Genomic DNA, 24,705 nt, shown 5'->3' on the forward strand with positions numbered 1-24,705 from the left:
ATTGTTTAATATGGAACCCACATAATCTCTTTGGTCTGAGAGACAACTTCCTGGTAGATCAGATAATGATGCTACCGGTTATTAGTACGTAAGTGGCAAAAACAAACCATTGACCAAAAATAGCTGTTGAGGGTCTCAACTATTTTTCCAAAGAGATCCTCCTATAAAATCTGATCCCACTCCCTTTTGATATTCTGGGCAGCAGATGCACATAACTATTGCTCCGTATAGCGAGGTACCTCCATTTAGCATTTGCTGTTAATGGACACGCACATGCTGCAAAGGGTAGTAGTGCAACACACATTCCCTTGCTGCAAAGGGTAGTAGTGCAGCACACACTTGCAGCAGTGGATGGCGGAGAGTACTCGATAATGAGACCACTGTCCTGGTACATTGTGTGGGTTGGGGGTAAATGGGCCTTTTTAAATACCCGCTGAATGTCGGTGACATGAACTTGTGCACTATATATTGGGGTACAGGTTAACTGCTCTGGGTGGTGGCGTGGAGGGCACAGTCTTGTTGCACCGGAGAGAGTGGGCACATTGCTCGAGTAGTGCATTTTTGGGGGACACGTATGGTACACTGTTTATATCCTCATCCCAAAGCTCACCTTTGCCCCTTGTGTTCTTTTCAGGTGGCAGAGAGGAGCCCCAGCGGCAGAGAGGGGTCTCCATCAGAGCCCCCTGGAGCTCTGAGAAGAAGGCTGCAGCCCCCCTTGGAGGAGCGAGAAGAGCCCTGTGGCAGTCGGCCTGCACCAGAGGGTGCCGGGGCTGCAGCCCTCCTGGAGCTGGGTGAAGGAGCTGCGGGGAGATGGTGCGGGAGCTGCCGGCTTACCCTCAGCGAGCTCCAGAGGCAGGCGCTGAGGCTGGCTGGCCCTGGGCCGCACCCGGTAAGAAGAGTCCTTGGGTGTGAGGGGCAAGTAACTGGTGTGTGGTACTAGGTGGCACTGTGATGTGCATGGGGTGCATGGATCAGGTGAAGATTACAAAACAAAGGGGCAGAGCTAAAACTGTGTATTGAATACTGCATAGACCAAAATGCACAAGTGGGGGAGAAACCTAAGGCATAGGGCATCTTTTAGGATTCACTGGTATGGGAAACAACCTTTACAACGCAACTTTTACAACGCACTGCCATTACAACAAAACTTTTACAACGCAACATCCATTACATCGCATGCCATTACAATGCAACCATTACAATGCATGGCATTAGAACGCATACCACTACAACGCATGTCATTACAACGCAGTCATTACAATGCATACCATTACAACGCATATCATCACAAAGCATAGTACCCTTACACTATCCAACATTTACCCTACTGTTGCACCCCTGGATTTAGAATAGTAATTTTTACCCCTACACTATCCAACGCTTACCCTACTGTTGCACCCCCCTGGAGTTAGAGTAGTAATTTTTAACCCTACACTATCCAATGCTTGCCATACATGCAATGTGATGGTATGCATTGTAATGGTATGCGTTGTAAAGGTAGGATGCGTTGTAATGGAATGCGTTGTAAGGTAGTTTAAAAAAATTTGTGGTAATGGCATGCGTTGAAATGGAATGCGTTGTAGTGGATGTTGCATTGTAAAAAATGCGTTGTAAAGGTATACTTTGTAAAAGTATGCATTGTAATGTCATACATTCACTGGTACAGGATACCAATGGAGGCAGGGCATTGTGGCTACCGCATAGGACTCACTACACAGATAAATGATGTAAACTAGGGGCCATGATAAAACCCATAGGCTCGTTTGTATTGCCCATGGTTCACACTTTGAGTCTTCAATGGGATTGTCTTCTGCATAGGGCCTCTTGCACAATGTATATCAGAGATGCTCAACACAGCTGCAGGAGGGCCAGAACGTTACCAGATTTACAACGTTACGACTAACTATGCCAATAATTGTCATTTCATTCATTGCATATTCATTTATGTGGTGATGTATCAATCTGGCTTTGACCTGGCTCCTCTGCTCTTGCTGTGTAGACTCTGGTATATAAGTGCAGCTGCTAAAACTAGGAGGCGCCAGTCTACCATGAAGCAGTGTTCATAGCCAGAGACCAACGAGATGGCTCCAAGCGACACTAAGGGCCCTAGGCTGAAGAACAAAATAAGAGTGCGCGTTGAGCAAACACACTGGGGAACTGTATATTGTCATAATTCGAGTCTACTAAACTAAATCAGACCAATGCATTTAATCATACTGGGCATAATGTAGAAATGGTTGTTGGTCACTTTCTTACATATATGTATGCTGTGCACGAGGCAGAGGCTGCTTTAATCTGGACACGTTATTGAGTATGTACATACAATGCAGTTGGTACTTGGTAGGCACTGTTGGGAACTAGTCACTCTGTTGCAGATACACAAACTTAACAAGCACCGAGTAAGATCACCCAGATGAACTGAAACAAAATCTATCTATAGTGATAGTACTTGGATTTGTATAGTGCGGCTAATCACCCGTGAGCATCTCTAGACGCTGTCCATGGGCACGGAGATAAAGTGATTTACCTAGAATCGCAGTATGTTGAACCGATGCAAACCTGTCTTTCCAGCTCTGAAGTCGGAAGCTCTGGCTGTTACACCACACCACACTCACTCTATCTATCTATCTATCTATCTATCTATCTATCTATCTATCTATCTATCTATCTATCTATCTATCTATCTATCTATCTATCTATCTATCTATCTATCTATCTATCTATCTATCTATCTATCTATCTGTCTGTCTGTCTGTCTGTCTGTCTGTCTGTCTGTCTGTCTGTCTGTCTGTCTGTCTGTCTGTCTAGATTGTTGTTGCACAAAAGCGGGGGGTCTCTGAGCTGAGCAGTTGGATGCCAACAAATAAACTCTTGGGAGGTCAGTGTGTCTGAAGCTTTGCTTCCTCTTGTGCAGTCCCCAGGGATCTCCTTCAGCTTTGCTGCCCTTTAACAATTAGGCCCAACCCACCTGTGATGACCTTTTGTTCCATCATGCACCCAGGAATCAACACTATTGGCATTTCTCTGATCAATCTGATCAATCTAATCAATATTTCTTGTTGTCAAACTGCCCTAAATCTGCCAAGTTGTGTACTGGTCGCAGCTGGCGTGAGCGGGCTGATGATTTTATTGAGCTGACGTTTTCATTGCGATTTTTAGCTGTCCGTCCTTAAGAGAAGACTCCCTCTGCCTCCACTTGTTTTTACCCCGCTGATTCAAATTAGGATCAGAAATCGGGGTGCACTGCTACGCTCATGGGTACTTGCTGAGGGTACTCGCTGGCTGGGCCCCTTGTTCAGTTAACCATGAACACAGAATGGACCCCATTCAGACCCCAAGTTATAGTCAGAGTTGAAATTGAGTTGTCCTGAATAAATTCGGCCTGAAGGATGATCACTGAGCACCTATATGTTAAAGTATACGCTTTCTGCAACATTCAGCGATAAAAGACCCTCTTTACAACTACATTTGCTAAAAAGAACAATCCAAGGAAGTCCACAAGAGGACGAGATTCTCTGATGAGACCTTTTCCCATTTCGAAGTTCACCAGAGCTAATATTCGAGGTAAAGGCACCCCAAAGAATGTACAGAGTGGCAAATGTGTGAGACCTTTTTCTCATTTTAGCTCTGGACTTTAGAAATAAATAGGCACTTTTGCAAGTGTTAGCTTTCCCAGAAACAGCACAGAACTCTGTCGCCGCTGCCCAACCCATGGAGTCCACATACAATGCAATGGTTCAGATTTAACAAACCTGGTGGCCCATGTCTGCCTTAAGTGTGTATCTGTAGGGTCAGATCCCGCGCACGCGCTGCTGGACTGGGAACTGAAACCAGCCCTGGCCATTCCACTCTACTGGCCCCAGGTTGGGGGGCTTGCTACTGAAAAGCGCTGGCCTGGGGTGGGTGGGGCTTCGAGGGGATGCTAGTGTCAAGCACCACTGCCGCTTTTGTTACAGGGGGCCGATATTGCAGCACTGCTGCAAAGCCAGCCCCCACAGGTCCAAAAATTACCCCACCCTTCTGGCGTACCAGGAAAATGCCCACAGCTCGTCCTGGTTGCTTGTGTCATCTCAAACTCCACCGAGGACTTCCCACAGCTATGAATTTATTTACATAGGTTTTATAATGAGGGCTTCATGTTGTCGTTCTTTGCCCGCCTCAGAGCGCGGGCTCTGGGCTTTCCAGAGTGTGGAGTCCTGCGTATGAACAGTCCACCTCATGAAGTTTTATATTTGGCTGAGCTGTGACCGGTGAGTTTTAGATGCTCAAAAACCAAAGGCCTCATGTGCAATATTTTGACGCATGGCAGCGCAGCAAGCCTTCCCGCTCAGCTGCAGTGTGGCGGAATAATGGGACAGGATTGCGCCATATCCTCAGCGCCGGCACGCAAACAGCAACCATGCGCCAGGGCAGACACCCTTGCATCATTTTGCAAGGGTATCCGAGATGAGGAAATGATTGTTTTTGTGCACAAAAACAATCATTAGAGGCATTTTCCTCCTTCTACGCATGCTGCAGAATGCACCACGCATACAAAGAGGACAAAACGAGGAGAAATAGAAGTATTTCGCCCCGTTGCACTGCCTTACGTCTCCCCTGAGGTGGCTTAAGATTCTGCCGCATTCCCAGGTTTACAAATCTCTGAATGCATCAAGTTCCATGGATGTTGCATGGAACCTCCACAGCCACACCCATGAAATGCCCCTTTCACGCAGTTGAGCATAAAAGAAAAAAACATATTTACAAGGCCATCAAAAGTCACGCAGGGTGATTTTACATGACCTTGTAACTGTGGGGAAGCTGATTGCGCTGCTGGTGCGTCAATAAAAATGGCGCACCAGTGGCGCAGTGCACTTGTAAATACGCCCCAAATGTCTGGAGTGTTGAAAGATTTTGAATACTTTACCCGGGTTCCTGGGAGTGCAGCTGTGCATGATTTGAGAGCCATCCTGTGCATCGTACAGGCACCTTCCTGGTGCCACATTATGCAAAATGTGCATCTTCAGGGTCTAGCAGCGTAGCTAGCGCTGAATTAAAGAGTGGGCGTCTGTTTGGCCTCTCTTAATTTGTGCTAGCGACCTCCTGCCACATGTTAATTGAAGGGGTGGGTACAATTCTTATGATGAAGGCCTCACTCCTTCTCTGTACTCACCGTCCGAAGGGTTGTGAGGATTCCTCTCATAATGCTGGGGTAGGAAGCGCCAAGGTAGACCCAGAAGGCATGGTCCTAGCATAGCTGCCCGGATCCGCGCCTTTGTTCACCCACCCTGTATGTTGGCATTCACCCAGAACCATCCATGTCTCCCCTTGTTGGTGCTTACAACCTAGAGGGATTTTTGAAGGCTCTTGAATATCAAAAATGAAAGCCCAGTGATGTGGAATGCCAGCAAACACATGAAATGTGATGGGAGGATTGCTTGAAGATAGTCTAACCTCTGGCGATCGGCCGCTGTAGCATTCAATGCCATTGTTTTTTGCCCTAATACCAGCTTAGATTAAGCCCAGTATTTGCAAATGAGCCTAGGTCCTGCTCCAATAGAAACAGTATGCTGTATATGAATAGGAGAGTATGTAATTGTGCACCATACATGTCATCAAGGAATGTGTGTGTTGGTGGAGGGACACTTTGTTCTTGGACTCCATCATTGGCTGAGAATGGCCAGTGTTGCATCTTATCCTGCTTATCCGTTTCTGTGGTTGTGTCCCTTTGCCACTGTTTTTCTACCCTGCTTTTCCTCCTTCTTTCTCCCTTTTATTCTCTTGCTCTGGGACTGGGTGAAAGTCTGATGACAAAAAATGTGTTTTGGCGCCATAAATGGGTGCCGTGTCACCATCTGCTCCCTCCAGCTCAAATTAAGCACCGACAGCTATAAGCCTGGGGTTGAACGTAGAGGAATGAGCACATGGGTATAGAGGAACTGCAGAGATTAACCTGTGCCAGCGCAGGGTGCACGCAGTTCTGAACCCTGCAGAAACACACCACAGATGCACTTTCGTGGCATATAATTCTGATGCTCTGCAAAGAGGCAGAGACTTATAGGTCCTTGCAGGAAGATTTAAATACTATAAAAGTATCTGAGCTTCCTTTATTTTGGATTGTTCTCCGGCGGGCATTGTTTTGCACACAATGTGTCTTGGAGTGTTTACGAAGTGTATTAGAATCGAGGGTCTCCAAAGGAAGCCTCCGCCACTTGACCCCCCCATTCACATCGAGGGTTCTGTTGCCGCCAGCAGAGTTCCCATTGTATCTATATATAGGTGATGGGGTGGATTGGATGGCTATGTCCGAAATTGTCGATTTAATTCTTACTTTTTATTTTCCCACTGTAAGATGTGAGTGGGTGGCGGCTCTTGCCAGCGCGGGCCTGTCCTGAATAGTGAATGGGAGTTTGACTTACAATTGTCCAACTTCTGAACTCCGCAGGCCTGCCCGCGAGCGTACAATGGTCGACTTCTTCTCAGCCCCAGCCGGGCTCTTTATCTGTCGCTGGGAGGTAATGGCTCTTATCTCAAGATGGGAGGAAAATGGATCTTTGTCATTGGAAAATACATGCTCTGGAAAGTCAATGGCTCTTGTTCAGGTGTTTGGGTGAGGAGACCTTTCTCCGGGGTCACGTTGTGTGGTCTCATTTGTGTAAGCCTCTCAGGGAGGCAGACCTCTTTGATAAGAGGCTGACGATAGGTAAATGAATCCCCCGCGTCTGTGATTTGAGGCATGTAAAGAAAAGTAATAACTTAATAGCGGTCACAGGGCGAAGGCCATGGCAGTGTTGTAGGCGGATGGGGTTACAGCAACAAAATGGCCGCCTGTAATAATGGGCCTTCTGTTAAAGGCTTCAGGCCCGCTCTTGGACATAGAGTGGAAGAGACACACCAGCGTAAGCTCAGGTGCAGACCTGTTGCATATTTCCAGTTTTACTACTGACGTTAATGTTGGAAGGCGTTGACAGAAATACAAGAATCAAGCGGCAGTCAACTTAATCGTACGCAATAGTCCGGCTTTGTAGTACTTTTTACTTAGTCCAAGATACTTACCAACCTCACACTCCACTGACGTTTGTAAGTCAGGTAAGGTTCTCAATTTCTCGATCTCTAGACCGTAATAAATTAAGTTTGTCATAAAGTTGGCCATCTAAATTCTACCCTTCTAGCACCCTATGGAGGAAATAAGTTTTCGTCATGGACGTTAGAAAAGGTTCCTTCAACCCCTTGGCGTGCTAGCATTCGGCGTGCAGGAATGCTAACACTGAGCGTTAGGGGGGATGGTGTATGTTCGAAGAATGCACGCCCGTTACCATAATAAGGGGGGATCTTTCAGCGCAGGGTTTGGAACATATCCGCGCACCTGGGTTAGCGGCTCCTGCAGGTGGTCAGGGACCTGGGGATGAAAGGAGACCCCGCTCCTGCTCTTTATAAGCTACCACTGAAGGAAAAGAGTATTTTGAAGATCCAGTTAAATGGCCTGCTAAAAAAATAAGACGTTTGTAGTATAATGAGTCTAACATGCCCCCAGTGTGTTTGCCATTTTTTAAATTCTGTTTCCATTTTTCAATTTCTACTAGAGAAACTTACTTAGCAATTTCCTCAGATTTTACATTTTCTATATAATAAAAAAGAGCATGATATCAAGGTTTTTTTCGAAGTTGTATTTCACATAGTAACCTACTCGTATTTTCTCTAGAATGCTGGGTATTTTCAATACTGAGTGTTGTGCAAAATAGGCAGTCTGTGTGCTGTTCAAATCCAGCTTTTTGGGCGCTCCGAATATGTGCAATAGGTTTTCGTGGATATTGGGCAGTACTGGCTTAACGGGTTCTTGGTAAAAGTGTTCTCTTGAGTTCTGTGCAAGCCTGGGTACTGTTCAGTACATAGCACTCTGCCTCGTTTGGCCCTCTATCCAAAGGTGGAGGGAGGCTTGTCTCTGAAAAATACCCTGAATAGGGGACAACAGTTCTAAGCAATCCTTTATTTACAAATGGTTCTGAACAGTGATTTTAGGTAAAATGTGAGGAGTGACTTGTACAAAAAGAATCTATATTCTAAGGTCATGTTATATTTTAAAGGCACCTGTCTTTAAAACACAAATTAAGGCAGTTTTGCGGCATGTGGCTTTTTCCAATTTATAGTTTATGGAAAAAAGACTAGCGAGGTAAAGTAAAGTGTTCAAGATCACACAGTGAGCCTGACTCACAGAGCGTTTTCCGTGAGTAGGTGTGGCATCCTCAGTCCACTGCAATTATGTGGCAAATGCGGACCAGGCTATGTGGCAGGGTTGACTAAATTATACAAGAAAATGTAAATTATGGGACATTCGGTGACATATTCTGTAACAGTATTATTTAACTGTTTTGACAATTTTACACATAATAATACTGTACGGGCAACATTTTCACTTCCTTGTTTCAGTTTACTACCTTAATATAGCAGCCAACAACTAAAAGGTGACTTCAAAGGGTCTGCCACTGCGAGGCATGTGCACTTTTTTAGTAGCTTTTGATCGATTTGAGCTAAAAGCACATTTTTACCTTTCATGATATTAGTCAATTAAGTAGCAGATGGTGAATTATGTGGCAAGTGTGGAAAACCCATAAGAATGTGGAAGAAGAACACAGTGGGTGCAGAGTCACATTAGTCCAGTGGTCATGGGCCTGCTTTTGAAAATAAAAGAGCAAGTCACGTCTATAACAGAAATATCTTTGAGATTCCTACCCATGTATATAACGAGTGAACCTTCATCAAATCAAAATCCATATTGCCTACCGCCATGGTGGGTGGTGGCTATTATTTAGCACATCTTCACTTTGTATAGGACTTGATGCCACCATAAACTGTTTGCATGTATGAATCAGCTGCGGCTGTGTTACCGTGGATTTAGGGAATACTTCGATTCAAAGAAGAATTTGATCTTCTGTGCAGTATGATAATAAGAATCAACAAAATGCAGTGTAATCAAACTGGCTCTCTTTTAGGTGGACACAACATTTAGTTTTCTATTAGTCAGCAATGATGGTCCAAATCATACTTGTAATGTTAAGGCATTTTTGGGCAGATTCTGTGGCCACCTTCTATATATACCTGTGGATCGCGCTTACAGCTGAATATTCCCCCTTTGAAAAAGAATAACCACTTTTAGTGGGTGAACGTTGTACCCTTGGAGTAATATTTATGGCTGGAAGAATGAGACATTTTAGGGAGGTGGATCCATCATTCAAGTACTATTTGTATATTGCGGCTAATCACCCCGGGGAGTGTCCAGGGCTTTGCTGCGGGTCGCATTTGAAGAGCCGGGTGTTGAGTCCCTTTCTGAAGTGGTTCAGCAAGGGTGAAGGGTGGGGGAGGAGGGAGTACCAATCGTTGGTGTCGAGGTGGGAGAAGGAATGTCCTCCGTCACGGCTGCGGTGGGTGTGAGGTGTCTGAGGGAGGGAGAGGTGTACGGAGTGGAGGTTTCTGGTTGGTTAGTGGAAGGTCAGGCAGTGGTTCTTGTAGTCTGGTCCTTGGTGGAAGGTCAGGCGGTGGTTCTTGTAGTCTGGTCCTTGGTGGAAGGTCAGGCGGTGGTTCTTGTAGTCGGGTCCTTGGTGGAAGGTCAGGCGGTGGTTCTTGTAGTCTGGTCCTTGGTGGAAAGTCAGGCGGTGGTTCATGTAGTCTAGTCCTTGGTTGTGAAGGGCTTTGTAGGCATGGCTCATGAGCTTGAACTGGCATCTCTTCTGACCAGGAAGCCAATGGATACATTTCAGCTGCTGGGTGATGTGTGTCCTCTTGGGCAGGTTAAGAATCAGTCTGACTGCTGAGTTCTGGATTGCCTAGAGTCTTTGTATGAGTTCAATGCAGGTGCCAGCATAGAGTGTGTTGCCTTTGTCGAGCCGTTGGTGACGAGGGCCTATGCCACAGTTTTCCTTGTGGTAATGGGGTGCCATCTGAAGACTTTGCCAAGGTGGGAATAAAGATGCTTGGCCTGTCTATCCTGTATGTGGGTATCCAAAAAACCCAGGTTTCCAATGCACTGACATTTATGGTGTATTCAGTTGTGTCTGTGTGTAGAGCCTTCTGACAAAGGGACTCATGCTACCCTGGGAAACTCAATCCCACCACCCTCCTGAACAACCCTACAAAACAACGAAGTGCAAGCCGTACTGCCATACTATATAACTTCAACCTCAAGGACAACAAACACAGAGACAGACCCAAGGTATTCATGAACCCCTAGTCTGGAATGCCCTTGTCCCTGCCTTTAAAGCACAACCGAGTCATACGCTCTTCAGGAAACACAAAACACTTGAAAACAGAACTGTTTAGAAGAGTCTAGCACGCAACGAGAGTACACCGGTCTAATCTGCGAAAGAGCTATGGCTGCCCACCGCCGTCCAACTAGATTCAAAGGTTTTTTTCCCCTATTGTCGGTGTTTCATCTGTACAGCTTAGCCAAGGTTGTGTTGTCTCCATGGTGATGCTTTGTTTATATTGCTGCCTCCTCGATTGATTTGTCTTCTGTAACCTATTTATCTTCTATATGAAATAACATTTTTAATCTTGCTCAAGGGAGTTAGAACTACCAAAGGTTAATTTAGATAGTGTAAGTTTAGAAATTGAATATGCTGTCTCGTGGCACGCTGTAAATATTTATAAAATGACTTTGCTTTAACCCCTTCGCTGCGGGTGTAATTCCCCCACAGTGCGGGGAGGGGGCGGGGGGAAGAGTCAGCACGGCGCCACGGTGCTCGTGACGAGCCCAGCTCGTCATGCTCATGACAAGTCATGAGTCACAGTGGAACTGTGCTCATGACGAGCTGGGCTTGTCAAAACTCCGTCCACTGATTAATTCGCCCACACAGGTGGGGAATAAATCGCGTGTGGGCAGAGCGCAGCCGTTATGACGAGCCCAGCTCGTCATGAGCACAGCACCACTGTGCCTCATGATTAGCTGGGCTCGTCATGAGCACCGAAAGAGTTATTGAAAAGTTTTATAATTTATGTTATTTATTACGTGTATTTACTACTACAGTTTGCTAATAAACACTTAACTTTGATTGCTTAGAATATCGTATTATAATATATTGGAATTAACATCTACAATTCTTATTTTTTTATTGGTGTATACTTATTCTGTTCTCTTGCGGCGCAGCATTAGGACCATGACGCCTAAAGCTATTGCAAAAAAGGAAGTTATCTCGTAAAAATGATTTCCTGAATTTTGTATTTTTGTCAAAATATTTACTTTTTCGTGCAAATGTACTTGTGTCAACCAGGAAGCTGAACATATCCTGGTTTGCGGTACCTTAAAAACCTTGCGTCCGTTTGACGGCTCTGTGAGGCGGAGAGTATATTGGAAGTTGAATAGTATCAGTCAGGACTGAATACTGTCCTTAGTTATGTTGAACATAAAGGAATCAAATTCATGTTAGCATGGGTGGCAAGCACAGATCGGGGGTTGTAGGGTGGGAGGGCATGGGGGAGGAGGAGGCAGGGGAATGTAAGCGTTTTTTTCAAAAAACCACTTACCTTATCGCCGTGTGCTGTGTCTCTGCTCCATCCCTCCTCTGCATTGGAACAGGAACCAGGAATCACACTCAGGCTCCCCATACCAATCACAATGCTGCAATGGTGCAATGCTGCCTGGGGGCCTGAGCATGTTCGGCTCCCAGGCTGCCTGAGTGAAGAACCTGCAAAGTGCGCATGACTGTTTGTATGGCCCCAGAGGGCATTTATGGCACCTGGAGTGGGCAAACCACTCCTCCCCTGCCTGCCCGCAAAGCAACAGGAAAAATAAAATAACATTGAGTTATTATCATTTTATTTTTCCCTTGTTACACTGCTTAAAAGCAGTGGGCCCACGCGCATCCGCCTTAGCGGAGGAGCCGCCACTGGCTACCAGGATCCATTTCCGGACATTACTGACCATGGCATGAGCTTATTACTTCTTGCAAGACAGACATTGGGCTCACTTCTAATAGGTTGTGAAACATAAGTGTATTTTAGCAAATTATTCCTCCCCATATCTCAGTTTCACAATCATGTGAATTGCCCATTTTCAATGTATTGCCATTCGTCCCCTTTCTCTAAGCCCTCTGTACATGACCTTATCTATAAAACATCAGATCTTGCTGCTGTTTCTGTTTGTGGCAATGCCTGTGATGACTCTGAGGCTCTAGGAGAGCAGGTCATGCAGTTCGAAAGAGTGACTCAAGATTACGACAATGACAATTTAATGAGGATGAGGTCATGGTGAGCCAATGGCTTCCATTTAATACTGGAATACAGTTAGCAAAAGTAAGAAGGGAGGGAAGTAAAGGCGCAAGAGATGTTTATTTGAGGAATACATGAAAAGAAAGAAAAGATAGATAGAAGCAATGACCAAGCGGAGTAGCCATCGCTGGTAGATTAGAGAAATGAAGGAGGTTGGAAGGACAATGGCTGGAAAGGCAATGCAGTGATCAGGAGGACATGACACCAGCGGCGGCCTGTGCAGGTAAGAGCAGTGGGGCCAGTTGGGGGGGATTTCGACCGACGACGATGTGAGAAAATCTATCATTTATTTAATTGTCCCTCAACTTCGTCTGTCGAAATCTCCCCCACCCAGCCCGCCCACCCCACTGCATTTACCTGCACGGGCTGCGGCTGCAGGCCACAATTGAAAAAATATGCTTTTAAAATATTTGGTACCATGACAAAGAGGGGAAGTCAATGATGGATGGAGATTGCCACATGGTTGTATTTAAATTTGCATTTAATAGATTTTCTGGGGCTGTATTGGACTGATTTAGCGTGCTTGGCAGGCTACACTAAGCACAACAGTACAATTGCTGGCAAATAAGTGTGCACCTCACTGATTATCATAACAGCTTTTAAAAGAGTAAATATACAGATCTTTCAGGACAGAAAGTTTTATATTCCATCTCGTTATGCGAAGCATATAGAGTTTCAGCATCTTACGATCAAATGGATGACAGATTTAGATTTTTGGAGCTGTAATTTACAAGGTATCTTTGGACCATCGGCCTCCCTTCACCAGAGCCGTTCTGAGGGCTGGTCATGGCTTCCCCCTTTCTCAAACTTTCAGTCAGTGAAGATCTCTGAAGAATGATTTTTCATCCAAAACGGGGATAAATCAATCATTTAATACTTATTACGAGTAACTTAGTAAATGTGGCCCATTTGAATACAGAGGCTTGTGCAGGGGCCAGAATTATAAGTTAGTAGGAGTTTTCTGTGTCACAGGGTTACATTTCAGCAAGTCAAATCTTCAGAATTTTTTTCTTGGACATTCGGATGTTGGTACAGGAGCACCAGAATCCACATGTCCTTGAGTTTAAAGAGCATGTTATTACCCGTTTGGATGGCCAAACCTGTTATAGGAGTTCTTTATCGGCCCCAATAAACACAGATCCCTGTGAAAAATGCATTTTTTCTGGCTGATAAGCAACTTATCCCCGGCAGAGCCATTGATAATGAGATCCTTAGTAAGAACCTTTTTCTTATGTGGTGCATCATCGCATGCAGTGCTAGTGCTCCGCTTAGCTGTCAGCATTCCCTCCCTCTGTAGCTTTCTATTGTGGAGTTTCTTAGAGGCTTCCCAGTTTTCCCTTTGATGCATGCTAAATAGGGCAGGGAGCCCGCAGCCGTCCAATGCACATCTATGTCTTAATCATGCGGGATGCCTCTAAAGCCACTATTGAGGGCAATGTCTTCCAGGCGCGCAATGTGCACCATCAGCGGTAAACACAATTAAAGCCATGACACAGTAGGACTTTCTTTCTCAAAAAGAAATTGTCAGCGAAAGGAATTACAGCATTGACGCACACGCTCACATACAACCTGCGAGCCCAACAGTCGGCAAAGCTAGCTACAAGATGCCTGCGGCATAAAACAATCTGTAGTTGCTTCAAGCGAGTAGTTATGTAATAATAAAAAAAACTCTTACATTATTTAGATCCAATTTGATGGTCCTTTTTCATTGGTCGATTTCAGCATATCTTATTTAGAAAATAAAAACAGAAGGAAAACAGAAAAGAAGAGAATTTAAGAGTTGATGTCGACAAGAGAAATTGGACTGATATTTTTAGTGGTGTAGATTTATATCATGGATTTATGGCTTTTAATTACCCCCTCCATAGTAGTCCCTTACTCCAAGAACCCTACTGACTCTTTATGTTGAATTTCATGCCTGTAGCCCACATCTGTAAAATCCTTTACTCTATAACCTTGTGTCATAGATCAGTGACCTTTGTTAACCTTGCCTTTGAAAAGTAAGCCGGCTTCGGTTTCAGGAATACTCGTGACAGTCAAACAGGTGGGCAGTTCTTTTGTGATATAGGTTTAGTCCACGAGACACAGGGAACTTGACACACTATAACTATGAAATATAGATTTAATTAAGTTAATAAGCATCTCTGCTTCATATGAAGTGTCTCCAGCAGACTCTTTGTGTTGAAACACAGGGCATGATCACTTGGCAGATGAACCCAGCTCAAGTTCCCCCATTAGCGTCATATACATCATCAGCTGGCTGACATTTCACTTGAAAGTTTTAGTTCATTTTTAAGTGAGTGTGTAGTACAATACTGAACAGTTCTTTCATCATTTTTAATTGTCGCGAACATATCAATCAAAAGAACAATGACCTGTCATCCTATACCTTCTCTCATGTTTAGGTTCCCTGTCCCCATCTTGATGTTAATTGCCACAGAGAAATCTACGGTTTCAGGAAAAGATGGCGCCAATGTGTTTTTTGGGTATTTAAGATGTACAGATTTTTCCCTGTGTTTCTTAAAGCAAGCATGCTCGCTATTGATCCAAATCTAACCGCACCAACAGTCTTGTGGATTTTGAATATCATTACAGGATGACTTTATGTAAGAGCAAAATGACAACGTTTGGTTGGACATATTACCTAAGGCTGCTTTAAAGTTTGCCTGACACAGCACTGAATTGCGACGGGGTACCCTTACTGCCATGCTGACTGTCTGCCCACCTCATTTAGAGTCCGACACACTGTATATATTCCGGTGACAAAACGCCCATTCGCCCCATCGGTAGACTTCCTTCGAAGACCTGACAGAATAGGGGCCGTCAGAGGAAAGACTTCACCCCTGTCTAGGATGAATGGTGTAAAGGCTTAGTTTCATGCCCGTCACTGTCAGGAAAAAACCTGACGATAAGGGCCAGAAAAAAAAGTTAAAATGGCCTCCACACCTTGGAGAAAAACTTTTCAATTTGTTTTTATTTTTCAAAAACAAACTCCTGCCATTTTTTTGTATGCATAACAAACTTCACAGGTTTGTTGGGGGGACGTGTAGATTGCCTTTGGGATAGTAATCCTACTCCAAATGCTTTTGCAAATCTGCCACACTAGTTTAGGGCTTTACCACTCTCTAACAGAAATATTAGACATTTGAGCAGCAGGCTTTTGGCTTTCTAAATCCTGGTATGAGCCAATGTTGACTTGAAAACCTCCCACCCTGAAATTGTCAACAGTGCACTTTTGTTTTACAGCTGGTGACTGATGGGTGTTAAGTAACACATGGAGTACTGAGTATCAAAGTACCGGGCCTGCTGGAAGATATCATGGAGCAAAAGAGCCAACATTCATTGACCAATGCTTATCCTCGAGGTCTCATAGGGAGCTAGTAGTTGGACATGCAGTGCATAAAATGATATATTGCAAACATGTGAATGCCACTTTAAGAGAGCAGCATTTATACTGTTCACTACTTTGGACTTCATTGCATTTGCTTGCAAAAGCAAAACAAAAAACGAAATTATCATAAGCTTCCCAAGACCTGACCTGTTGGCTTTGTCCATGCTTGTTCTATTGGTACTGTGTATTCTTTATATCTGTGTTCCACCCACAGCCCTTTATTATCCTTCAAGTGACTCCCACTGACAGTGAGGTGATGGCAGCCGCTAGTGACGCACTGGTCGTCACGTGCCCACTGACAGTGAGGTGATGGCAGCCGCTAGTGACGCACTGGTCGTCACGTGCCCACCGACAGCGCAGTGATGGCAGCCGCTAGAGACGCACTGGTCGTCACGTGTCTTGAGATTGCTAAATAGGGAGGCCTCCAGCGCATTATGACCCTCTTCAGAGGGCAGAAATAGGAGTTTATCTCATTAAGTGTAATTCTAATCCAAAGGCATCTGCTTCTCATCCGGCAGAATGGAGCTAAAACGTGCAGGAGGACTGGAGAGGAAAGCACATAGGTGTTAAGTGATGCTGTAACCTCTGTTCACCCGCTTAGAACATAAATGTGTTATAGAAACACATTAAGGTATCATTTTCTACATTTTACCTCCCCCTCATTGACGTAATCTTTTTCTGGGATTAATTTAAAAAAAATTAAAGCTGATTTATCATTGACAAGACTAAGCCCAGTTTTTCCAAAAACTGAAAGCATTCAGACGCAATGAAATATAGGCCTTTTTTATGGAATCTTATTTTAGATTCATAAATCAAAAAAAAAAGAAGCATTTCTGAGTTATTTGATTTATGAAAGAAAAGCCTGATTTAGATCTTGGTGGGTGAGTTGTTCGTCACATTGGTGACAGATATCTCATCTGCTGAAATATAAATCCCATTATATACACGCCCATTCACAACACTCACTCACATACACATACATACATTGCTATATAGATACATGCATGCACCAAATATCAAAAAACTAAATTAAAATTCACTGCAGTTCTTCAGGAGGGAAGCCTCGGAGTTCAAAGGGTTGGGACTGCTGCCTTCTCTCATAGTCCCTCACTCATCACAGAGTTTGATGGGGTCAGTAAGACTGCTGACCCTACCCCAATTTTTGACGAGCGTCACTGATTAATGCTAGGCCCTGGGCACTTTAGGGCTTAAAACTGAAGCTCCTAGGTCTGAGGCAATCAGTTACTAGAGGGAGGGCCTCAAGGCACTTTGGCCAGGTTGAGTCGGTCACCCCTCACAGGGCAGCGAAATCCTCAAGTTCGGTTCAGGCAGCCAGGAGCCTGTGCATTTAGCATATGTCTTGCTCCTGGCTGCCTTACCTGAACAAGAAGAGTGTCTGTCAGGCTGACCTTTATTCAGCCTGACAGACACTCTCCTTGTTGGGAAAAAGGTAGGGGGCGTGGCCCCACAGCCCATACGGATGGGTGTCATCTGGCTGGTGCCTATTACCTGCAACCACAAATTAAGCACTGCTTAAACAAGTGAATTCAGTGACGTAGTAAATTTGCCATGGGCAATGCTGGCAAAACAAGGAAAATGGCCACCATAACTGTCCTCTGTAAGGCAGTGAAAGACAGCCATTCTTGGGGTGTATTGGTCCCTAAAACCTCTGGGCCTTGGCTAATTGCACCTGCTGCAGTAACAATGGCAACACCCAGGAGCGAATTGTTCATAAAGGCCTATGTTTTAAATCGATTCTGCAGAAAAAGGCATCAAATGAGGTAACTTAGCAGAATGGTAAACTTTTGAGCTGCACCTCTTGAACAGTGCTTAACCAGTTTTACAAAGTAGTAGACAGAACAAAAGAAGAATTAAGGCTGCAATAATTAGATAAAAGTAAAATGTCCCACGGTTTGTCTACTTCAAGATAGACTACTGTTGGCCTGTGGAGGCGGGAGTAGAACGTTATGTCCATGCCAAATTTCCAAGATTATCTACAGCTATATAAATAACCTCAACTGTGCTTAATTTTGTCTCATGTGGATTCCCCATAACTTTCCTGGCTTCCCCAGCTTCCAAGGGACAACCTTAGTATAGGTGTCTACTGCCGAAGGACTTCCAGTGGGTTGGGACGGCAGGACAAGGAGTAGGCATGCCTCCCCTGGGGAAGAAAATGTGAATTCCCAGCAAGATGAGCACTATTTTAGTATCTTTTTTTAAATTATTGCAGTGCAATGCACAGAAAGTCAGATGACCATAGTGCATTAGTCAGGATACTAAGCCTCTTTTACTTCCGGTGATAGGAGAAGCTAGAAGGAGATATGCTTCCCCACAAGAAGGAATCATTACAAGAACGGAAAAGGAGATTTTTTATTTTTTTGTTTTTGAAATCATCACAGTACACTGCTTAGAAATCCTGTGTAGGTGGTCAGAAGTCAAGCTATGAAGCTGCCTTGGAACATTATTGTGTAGACCTAGAAAAATCCAGTCCGTGAGAAACTGATGCCACAAGGCGCCTTTCTATCCTGACGACTGTTCCGCTCACATCTGGAGAAGTGATCTCCTGTGCTCTGAAAGCTAATGCACTGTAGTATGGCTGCATTTTATTTCCATTTAGCCCTATAAAGGTGCTGAAACCTGGAGAGGTTGGATTTATTACAGCGTTTTACCTTTCTTTGCTCATGTACTATAAAGGAAGTCGTAAACACGTGAAAGAATGTCTGGGTATCCTCAGAACCAGCTGTGTACCAAAAGTACAAACAAAGCTCTTTCATAATCCAAAATATGTGCACATTTATGCAAAAAAAATTGTTTTGCATTTCCGAAGTGTGACTTTTACATTATGTATGCTGTTCATTCTGTCATCTTTTCTTCTGTAGGACAGCGTAATTTCACTCTATTTTTTGTTTTCTGATTATCTATTTTTCAGGCATGGCCTGGGGACTTCTTTGTCTCACCAACCCCATGTTTTCCGAAAATGTCATGATAAAAAATGTATACACATATACATGCAGAAAGGGGCTTTAGATAATCTTTGTTCAACCACTCGTCGACTGAAGTGCCATTCACATGTTTCTTCCACCCACTACAGCGTTAACCACGGGTCGGTGTGGCAGCCCTCTTCCTTTGCACAATGAGTGACTGCTTTTACTCCTACGCATCTGTTTGAACAGGAGCGCGCTTAAGTGCCTATACTCGTGCCCCCGTGCTGTTGAACTTCATTTTTACATACATTTTTTAAAATAAGTTTTCCAATTTGTTTTGTATCTTCCATTTGTCTGGAAAAATGGCATGATTGCCAAGGTCAAACCTATTGGCTATTCCAATGCTTGTTTTTTCCTAGTAGCACGTGGTCATTACTTTCTTTCAATTGCCCCAAAAGTTAACAACCTGGCCTCTAAATCTGTGTTTTCAATGGAGTGGAGCTGGACTATGTTTACAGCAAGCTGATGTCACGTGCCGTGCTGCTGATTGGCTAGTCAATACTTGAACACGAGGAGGCGGTTTAAATCCAGAAAGTAACATAACCTTTTATGCTGTAAGCCCGAATGTACTTATTTATAAACACAACGGTGGTCTGTGCGTTCATGCGAGGTGGACCACGGTCAAAAAAAGAGACAAAGGACAACAAAAGCAAGGTGTCAAAAAAAAAAAATAATGCAGACAACATAGCCGAAAACTAGCGTAATTGGCACATTGTGAAGTAAACTTATCCTGCTATTCCAAAACGCCATCGTAGATGACGTCAATAAAAAGAGCGAATTGTTTTCAACACTTGTGTGCACGCTTTCGTGCAAATGTTGGGCCCAGGGAACATTTTCCCTTCATATTTTTGTGTCCCAGCAGCCAACAGTGTGGCTAAAGAGATTTCAAGGTCCTTCTCAATTTCAGAGCCGGCTTCCTCCTCCGGTTGGCCTATCTTGTGTGGTCCCCACCGTGTCTGCCGTCTTGAGGGGTATCATGTTTTCATTCAACCCCCTCCTTAACCCAGACCCCCCAAACACAAACACAGGCCTGATACCCTAGCCCCTCGCTGACATTGTTTAGGCAGAAGGGGATCTTTCGGCCTATCTGTGCCATAGTGCTTTCATTGTTATAGCGCTTAGCACTTTGTAGGGAACACTGTCTTGGTGGTGACAACACAAAGATGTGAGTGAGGGGGGAACAAAAACAAATACAACATCAATTACGTTCGCAGAGTGCGGTCTAAGGCCTTAGTAGAAAAGTATAAAGAAAATAGATAATTTTCTGGCCTGCTAAAATAAGTTGCATGGTACAAGCATGGACACATATTCTGAAAATCTCAGAATCCTTCTTCAGGTACCAGTGATACTGTCAGGTTTTGCAGTCTTCACACTGGGTGTGCTTTCTCAGCACTGTACACACAATACTTTGTGATGGTATTCTTCACTGCGATATTATGACAATCATTTTTAAAGCTTGTGATATGAGCTCACCGGTAATGCCTCATTTGATACTTAGAGATAGTTTAATTGCATTAAGTGCATTACTAATGTCCTTAATGGTAATTATAATTAGGGCTCAGAGTTCCCCCGTTTTTTTACAGATTTTTACAATAAATACAGACAGTAGGCTATTTATTTTCCTGTCCGAATTTATTTTTAAATACAGTAACATACAGAAAATAGGCACTCTTTGGATATTTTTTCTACTGTCAATCATGAGTGCCATGTCAGTAGGTTTCCAGATTGAGAGGTAGGGGAGATTAAAATAGATAACAGAATTCCTAGTTAAGCTTAATTAAGTGAAGATCTGCAGTTATTTATGCTATTCTACAATGCAAGTGTTTTCAGATAATGCTATTGCACTGTATACTGCTGAAACTTTTTGGACATTAAAATGCGAGTATACATTTATCAGTTAAATAAATGTGGGAAAATACCCATTGCAGCTTCATTTATACAGACAACACACAATAAAAATGGATAAAGGCAGAAAAAAAATAGCAAAAAAACAAATATGGATAAATAAAGACAGAAGTGTCAAAAAATAAATACCATAAAATAGGGACCCCTAATTATAATAATGTGGAAGGTGGCTTCCATTTAGAGAGTATATTAAAGATATAGATATTGACTGTATTGGGCAGATCTTTTTAGTGCATGGCGCAAACTACTAAATGTCACATGGACTCTAAAGGTGAAAGAGTTGCTTACTGCAAATTACTTGGGGCCTCAAATAGTGACTGGGCAAAGCTCCCACCCTACCCAACCTGGAGTTAGCCTTTACTCATTTAGAGTTGAGGGAACCAAAGGGTTTTCAAAGGAGGAGCCAGAGACTCTGCTGGCAATCCAATCCACCAATGGAATAAGGGATACACAGTTGCACTATCCACTCCCGGCTTCGGGCAGTTGATAATTGTCAATGCCACTGACTGTGATGTAAAGCAGGCAAAACAAAGGCCTGACACATAGAGAGAAATCTCCCTGTGCAAGGGGCACTGTGTGTTTTTTGTTTTACCGAAGCAATCTTACGCTTTGCTGGTTTCTTCCCATAAAATCACAAGCCTTAGCAAAGCCACTAGGTATCGCCTTTGGGACCTAGAAGCTTTGCCTTTGGTTTTTACTATTCTGTACTCCATTCCCGAGGCTGTGCAGCATGCCTATGGGGAGAAAAATTGAAAAAGACACAAATCCATATTGTAATCGAGCGCATATGTGCTCCTACACACTGACATTTGGTGTCTCCTTTTTTCCACATCTCCCTCATTTTTAGGCCTAGCCTACCAAACACTAGTTAGCACAGCCATTGCAAAAGACATATTGTGGCTTATCAAGAACATAGACGGGCTTGCAGCCAGCATTGATTGGCTTTATTTTCACTTTCATTTTCCTGCTTCTTATTCAATGGCTTCCCTTTCCCATCTTATGACTGTCCCTTCCTTGGAACAATACACCATTTTAGTTTTTTCCTTCCACTGCACACCTTTATGGAACTCCTCTTGCCCTAAGCACTCCACAAGAGTGCAAGTGATTTCCAGCTTTTCCCCTAGTGTGCTTCTCCCCCTATACTTCATGTTGCTCTCACTTGTATTGTATTGTATTTGCATTTCTATAGCACTTACTACCCCTGACGAGGCTCGAAGCGCTTTTTTGGCCAGTAGCATGCCACTCCGGAACCCAAGAAGGATTACTGTTGAATTTGTGTAGTGAAATATGAAAGTATTTTGAGTGGTGGATAGGTTAGTCAGTTATTTGGATTCAGAAGGATAGTGGAGGGATAGAAAAGGGAAAATTGTTTGCATTTATATGGCACTTGTTACCCCTAAGGGTTGTTGGAGCACTTTCTTGGTGAGTAGCACGCTACTCCAGAACCAATAAGAATTATTGGTGAATTAGTATAGTGAGATTTGAAAGTAATTTGAGTGTGGATATTAATCAGTTATTTGAATTGAGAAGTATAGCAGAGGGACAGAGGAGGGAAAAAGGTTTGCATTGATATAGCACTTGTAACCCATGTGCTTCTCCCCCGGCCCCTTCTGTGATGTGCTCACCCTCATGTACTTCTCCCCATCCTTTGCGGTGTAACTTACTGCTTCTCGCCCTAGTTCCATGTTGCTGTCTCTCGCAACTCTTTACTTTTCTCTCTCTCTGTTGCTCTCTCTTTCTTTCTCCCATTTGCTTTTCCCACCACACCAATGCTCTAGTTGTTGCTTCACCCTATTTGGAACCCCATGTTGCTTGTCACACTCACACTCCCCTTGTTGCTGCCGCACCCATGGCCTCCTGTTTTGCTTCTGCCTACCCTTGTTCCCCCCACCCATTACAAAAGTATTTCACACATTTTCTTTTTATCTACAAAACCAACTCACATCGGTAAATAAAATGGAAAAAAGCCCCTGCGTCATTTTGTAGGTGCAAGTATGCCTGGTGCGAGCACCCCAAAAATTATTACATAGATGGCCACAGCATACGTTTTTTTTGTTGCTTTTTTAATTATTCATTAGCATGCAGCAAAGTATCGCGGATGCTGTACAGCATCGCTAAGAATCAATAGCACAGCCAAGAGGTCCCATAGGCAAGACCTATTGGATCTGTCGGTGTTTGTTAAATATTAATGCCCAGTCCTTTGTACCAGATTTAACCACTTGTAGTGTCAGTAAGGCTTTGAAGACAGGTAGTTATCAGAGAAAGCCGGGCCGCGTATACAATGATCTTCTAAAATCCTATCACTTTTGTACCATTTTTCTTTCCCAATATTTCTTTCGGGGAATATCATAGACCCTTACATACTGTTGCAAGTGAATTTCCACATTTTGGGAGAAGCTCCCAGTTAAACAATTCTTGGCTTGTATCCGATATTGACTGGCAATCCCGATTGGGAAGGACCACCTCGCTGTAAGTGAAGACATTTGCTACAATGGAGCTTGTACGAGAGCCATAAGCTCTATTGGGTTGTTTGGGCGGGACTTCCCATCAATGCCATCTGATCATGCTGCCCATCAATGAGCACTTCCCAAAGTGTTCCCCTATTCTGGAAGCTAACACACCCAATGGCAGGCCCTCAAACAATTGACCCGTGTTTGCCTTGTCGCCCTGACTATCAGCACCAGCTGAGTCCAGGAATCAGAATACTCTCCTTCTGAAATCTGAACCCAGTTATAAGAGCAATCTTCTTCTTGAAGGCAATACATACCAAGGTCATAGATATTTACTTTGCTCAAAGAGCCTTTTTAGGAGATTCTAAGCAGGTGTAGGATCTTATAAGCTTTTTAGTTGAAGATGAAGGATTTCAAAGAGTAAGCCGCTGTAGATGGCTGTTCCATTTCTAACCTGGTTAGAGTTCTCTCATTCCTGTCCTACAGCCAGTTTCCAGTCAGTGTTAAGATATTTACCTTGTGATATTTCTTTGAAGCAAGTAAACCACAACCCTTCTGTCTGTTTTCGAATTCTTTATTAGCCCACTACATTTGGAGGTCTTCTAGCAGGTCATGGTGTAATTACCTTTCTAGTTAATACTGAGCCTGAGTGGCGTGCTGCCATGTTCTCCTCTGTCTTCCATGGTGACAAGAGCTGGCACACAGCAATGTCATTACTAGCAAGGCTAAACCCCTGTCATCATGGCCCATAGACCTGCTGAGGGCATTGCACATGTGCCTGTAGACCTACCATCTCCTATAGTACATTACTTGATTCGCTACCAATTTTATAGTTTGGTTTCTTCTTCAAAGGTCTAATAATGTGAAAAAATATTCAAGTGAATTATATGTGGTGGCTGAGGAGTGGGCATATTGATTGATTTTCCATTACTACTGATGAGAGCTACCCTTTATATCTATGCGCTGACAACTGTGATGAGTTTCTCTTAGCTCCCCAGGTCTTATGTCACATAATGTGCTTCAATTCATTTGGACAAGAGATTTAGGGGCAGATGTATTAGGCCTTTTACCGGTCGCAAACAAGCTGATTCGCAGAATTGGCCCTTTTGCGAATGGTAAAAAGCCTTTCGGGATGTATCATCCCAAACGGAATTTGCAAAATAGAGAATCGCAATTTTGCGATTTCCTATTTTACGAATGCATTTAGGGAATCACAATTTGCTATTCCCTAAATGCAATGCAGGAAGCATTTAAAAATTGAGACCTTGCTTTAAGGAATCGCAAATTACCACCAACTTCAATTTGGTGGTAATTTGAAAATCCCTAGAAAATATTCACCAAATTGCATTTTTCCAAGTGCCATGTGGTGCATACACATGCCATTTTTGGGGGTGCATCAGGGTGGCCTTTTGGCCCCCCTTGCACCCTTGAATTGCGTTCGAAATTTGCGATTACCAATTTGGTAATCACAAATTGCGAATGCCTTCCCATTCATTCCTAAGGGCCTCTAGGGCCATTGGAATGAATGGGAAGGCATTCCTTAATAGCGAATCACAAATTGTGATTCGCTATTAAGGAATATGTAGGAATCGCTATTTATTTTGCAAAATCTACATACATTACATTTTGCGATTCTTTAATAACGAATCAGCAAAATTTGCTATTATAGACTCGCAAAACACAATGTTGATACATCTGGCCCTTAGGGCCTTATTACGATGTCGGTCGGAGTTGC

The 24,705-nt window shown here is 43.7% G+C and overlaps 1 protein-coding gene across 3 annotated transcripts in view; it reads left to right on the forward strand.

The window, feature by feature from the left end:
• KIF26A (kinesin family member 26A) overlaps positions 1 to 24,705 on the forward strand; it is a 245,750-nt gene that overhangs the window by 29,493 nt on the left and 191,552 nt on the right. For all 3 annotated transcript variants that reach the window (XM_086937892.1, XM_086937894.1, XM_086937893.1), the window contains exon 2: positions 635 to 889. In XM_086937892.1, coding sequence (XP_086794018.1) covers positions 635 to 889 — 255 coding nt within the window. The remainder of the gene's footprint in view (positions 1 to 634; positions 890 to 24,705) is intronic.

This window comes from Lissotriton vulgaris, chromosome 9, assembly GCF_964263255.1.
Source record: "Lissotriton vulgaris chromosome 9, aLisVul1.2, whole genome shotgun sequence".
Taxonomy (NCBI): domain Eukaryota; kingdom Metazoa; phylum Chordata; class Amphibia; order Caudata; family Salamandridae; genus Lissotriton; species Lissotriton vulgaris.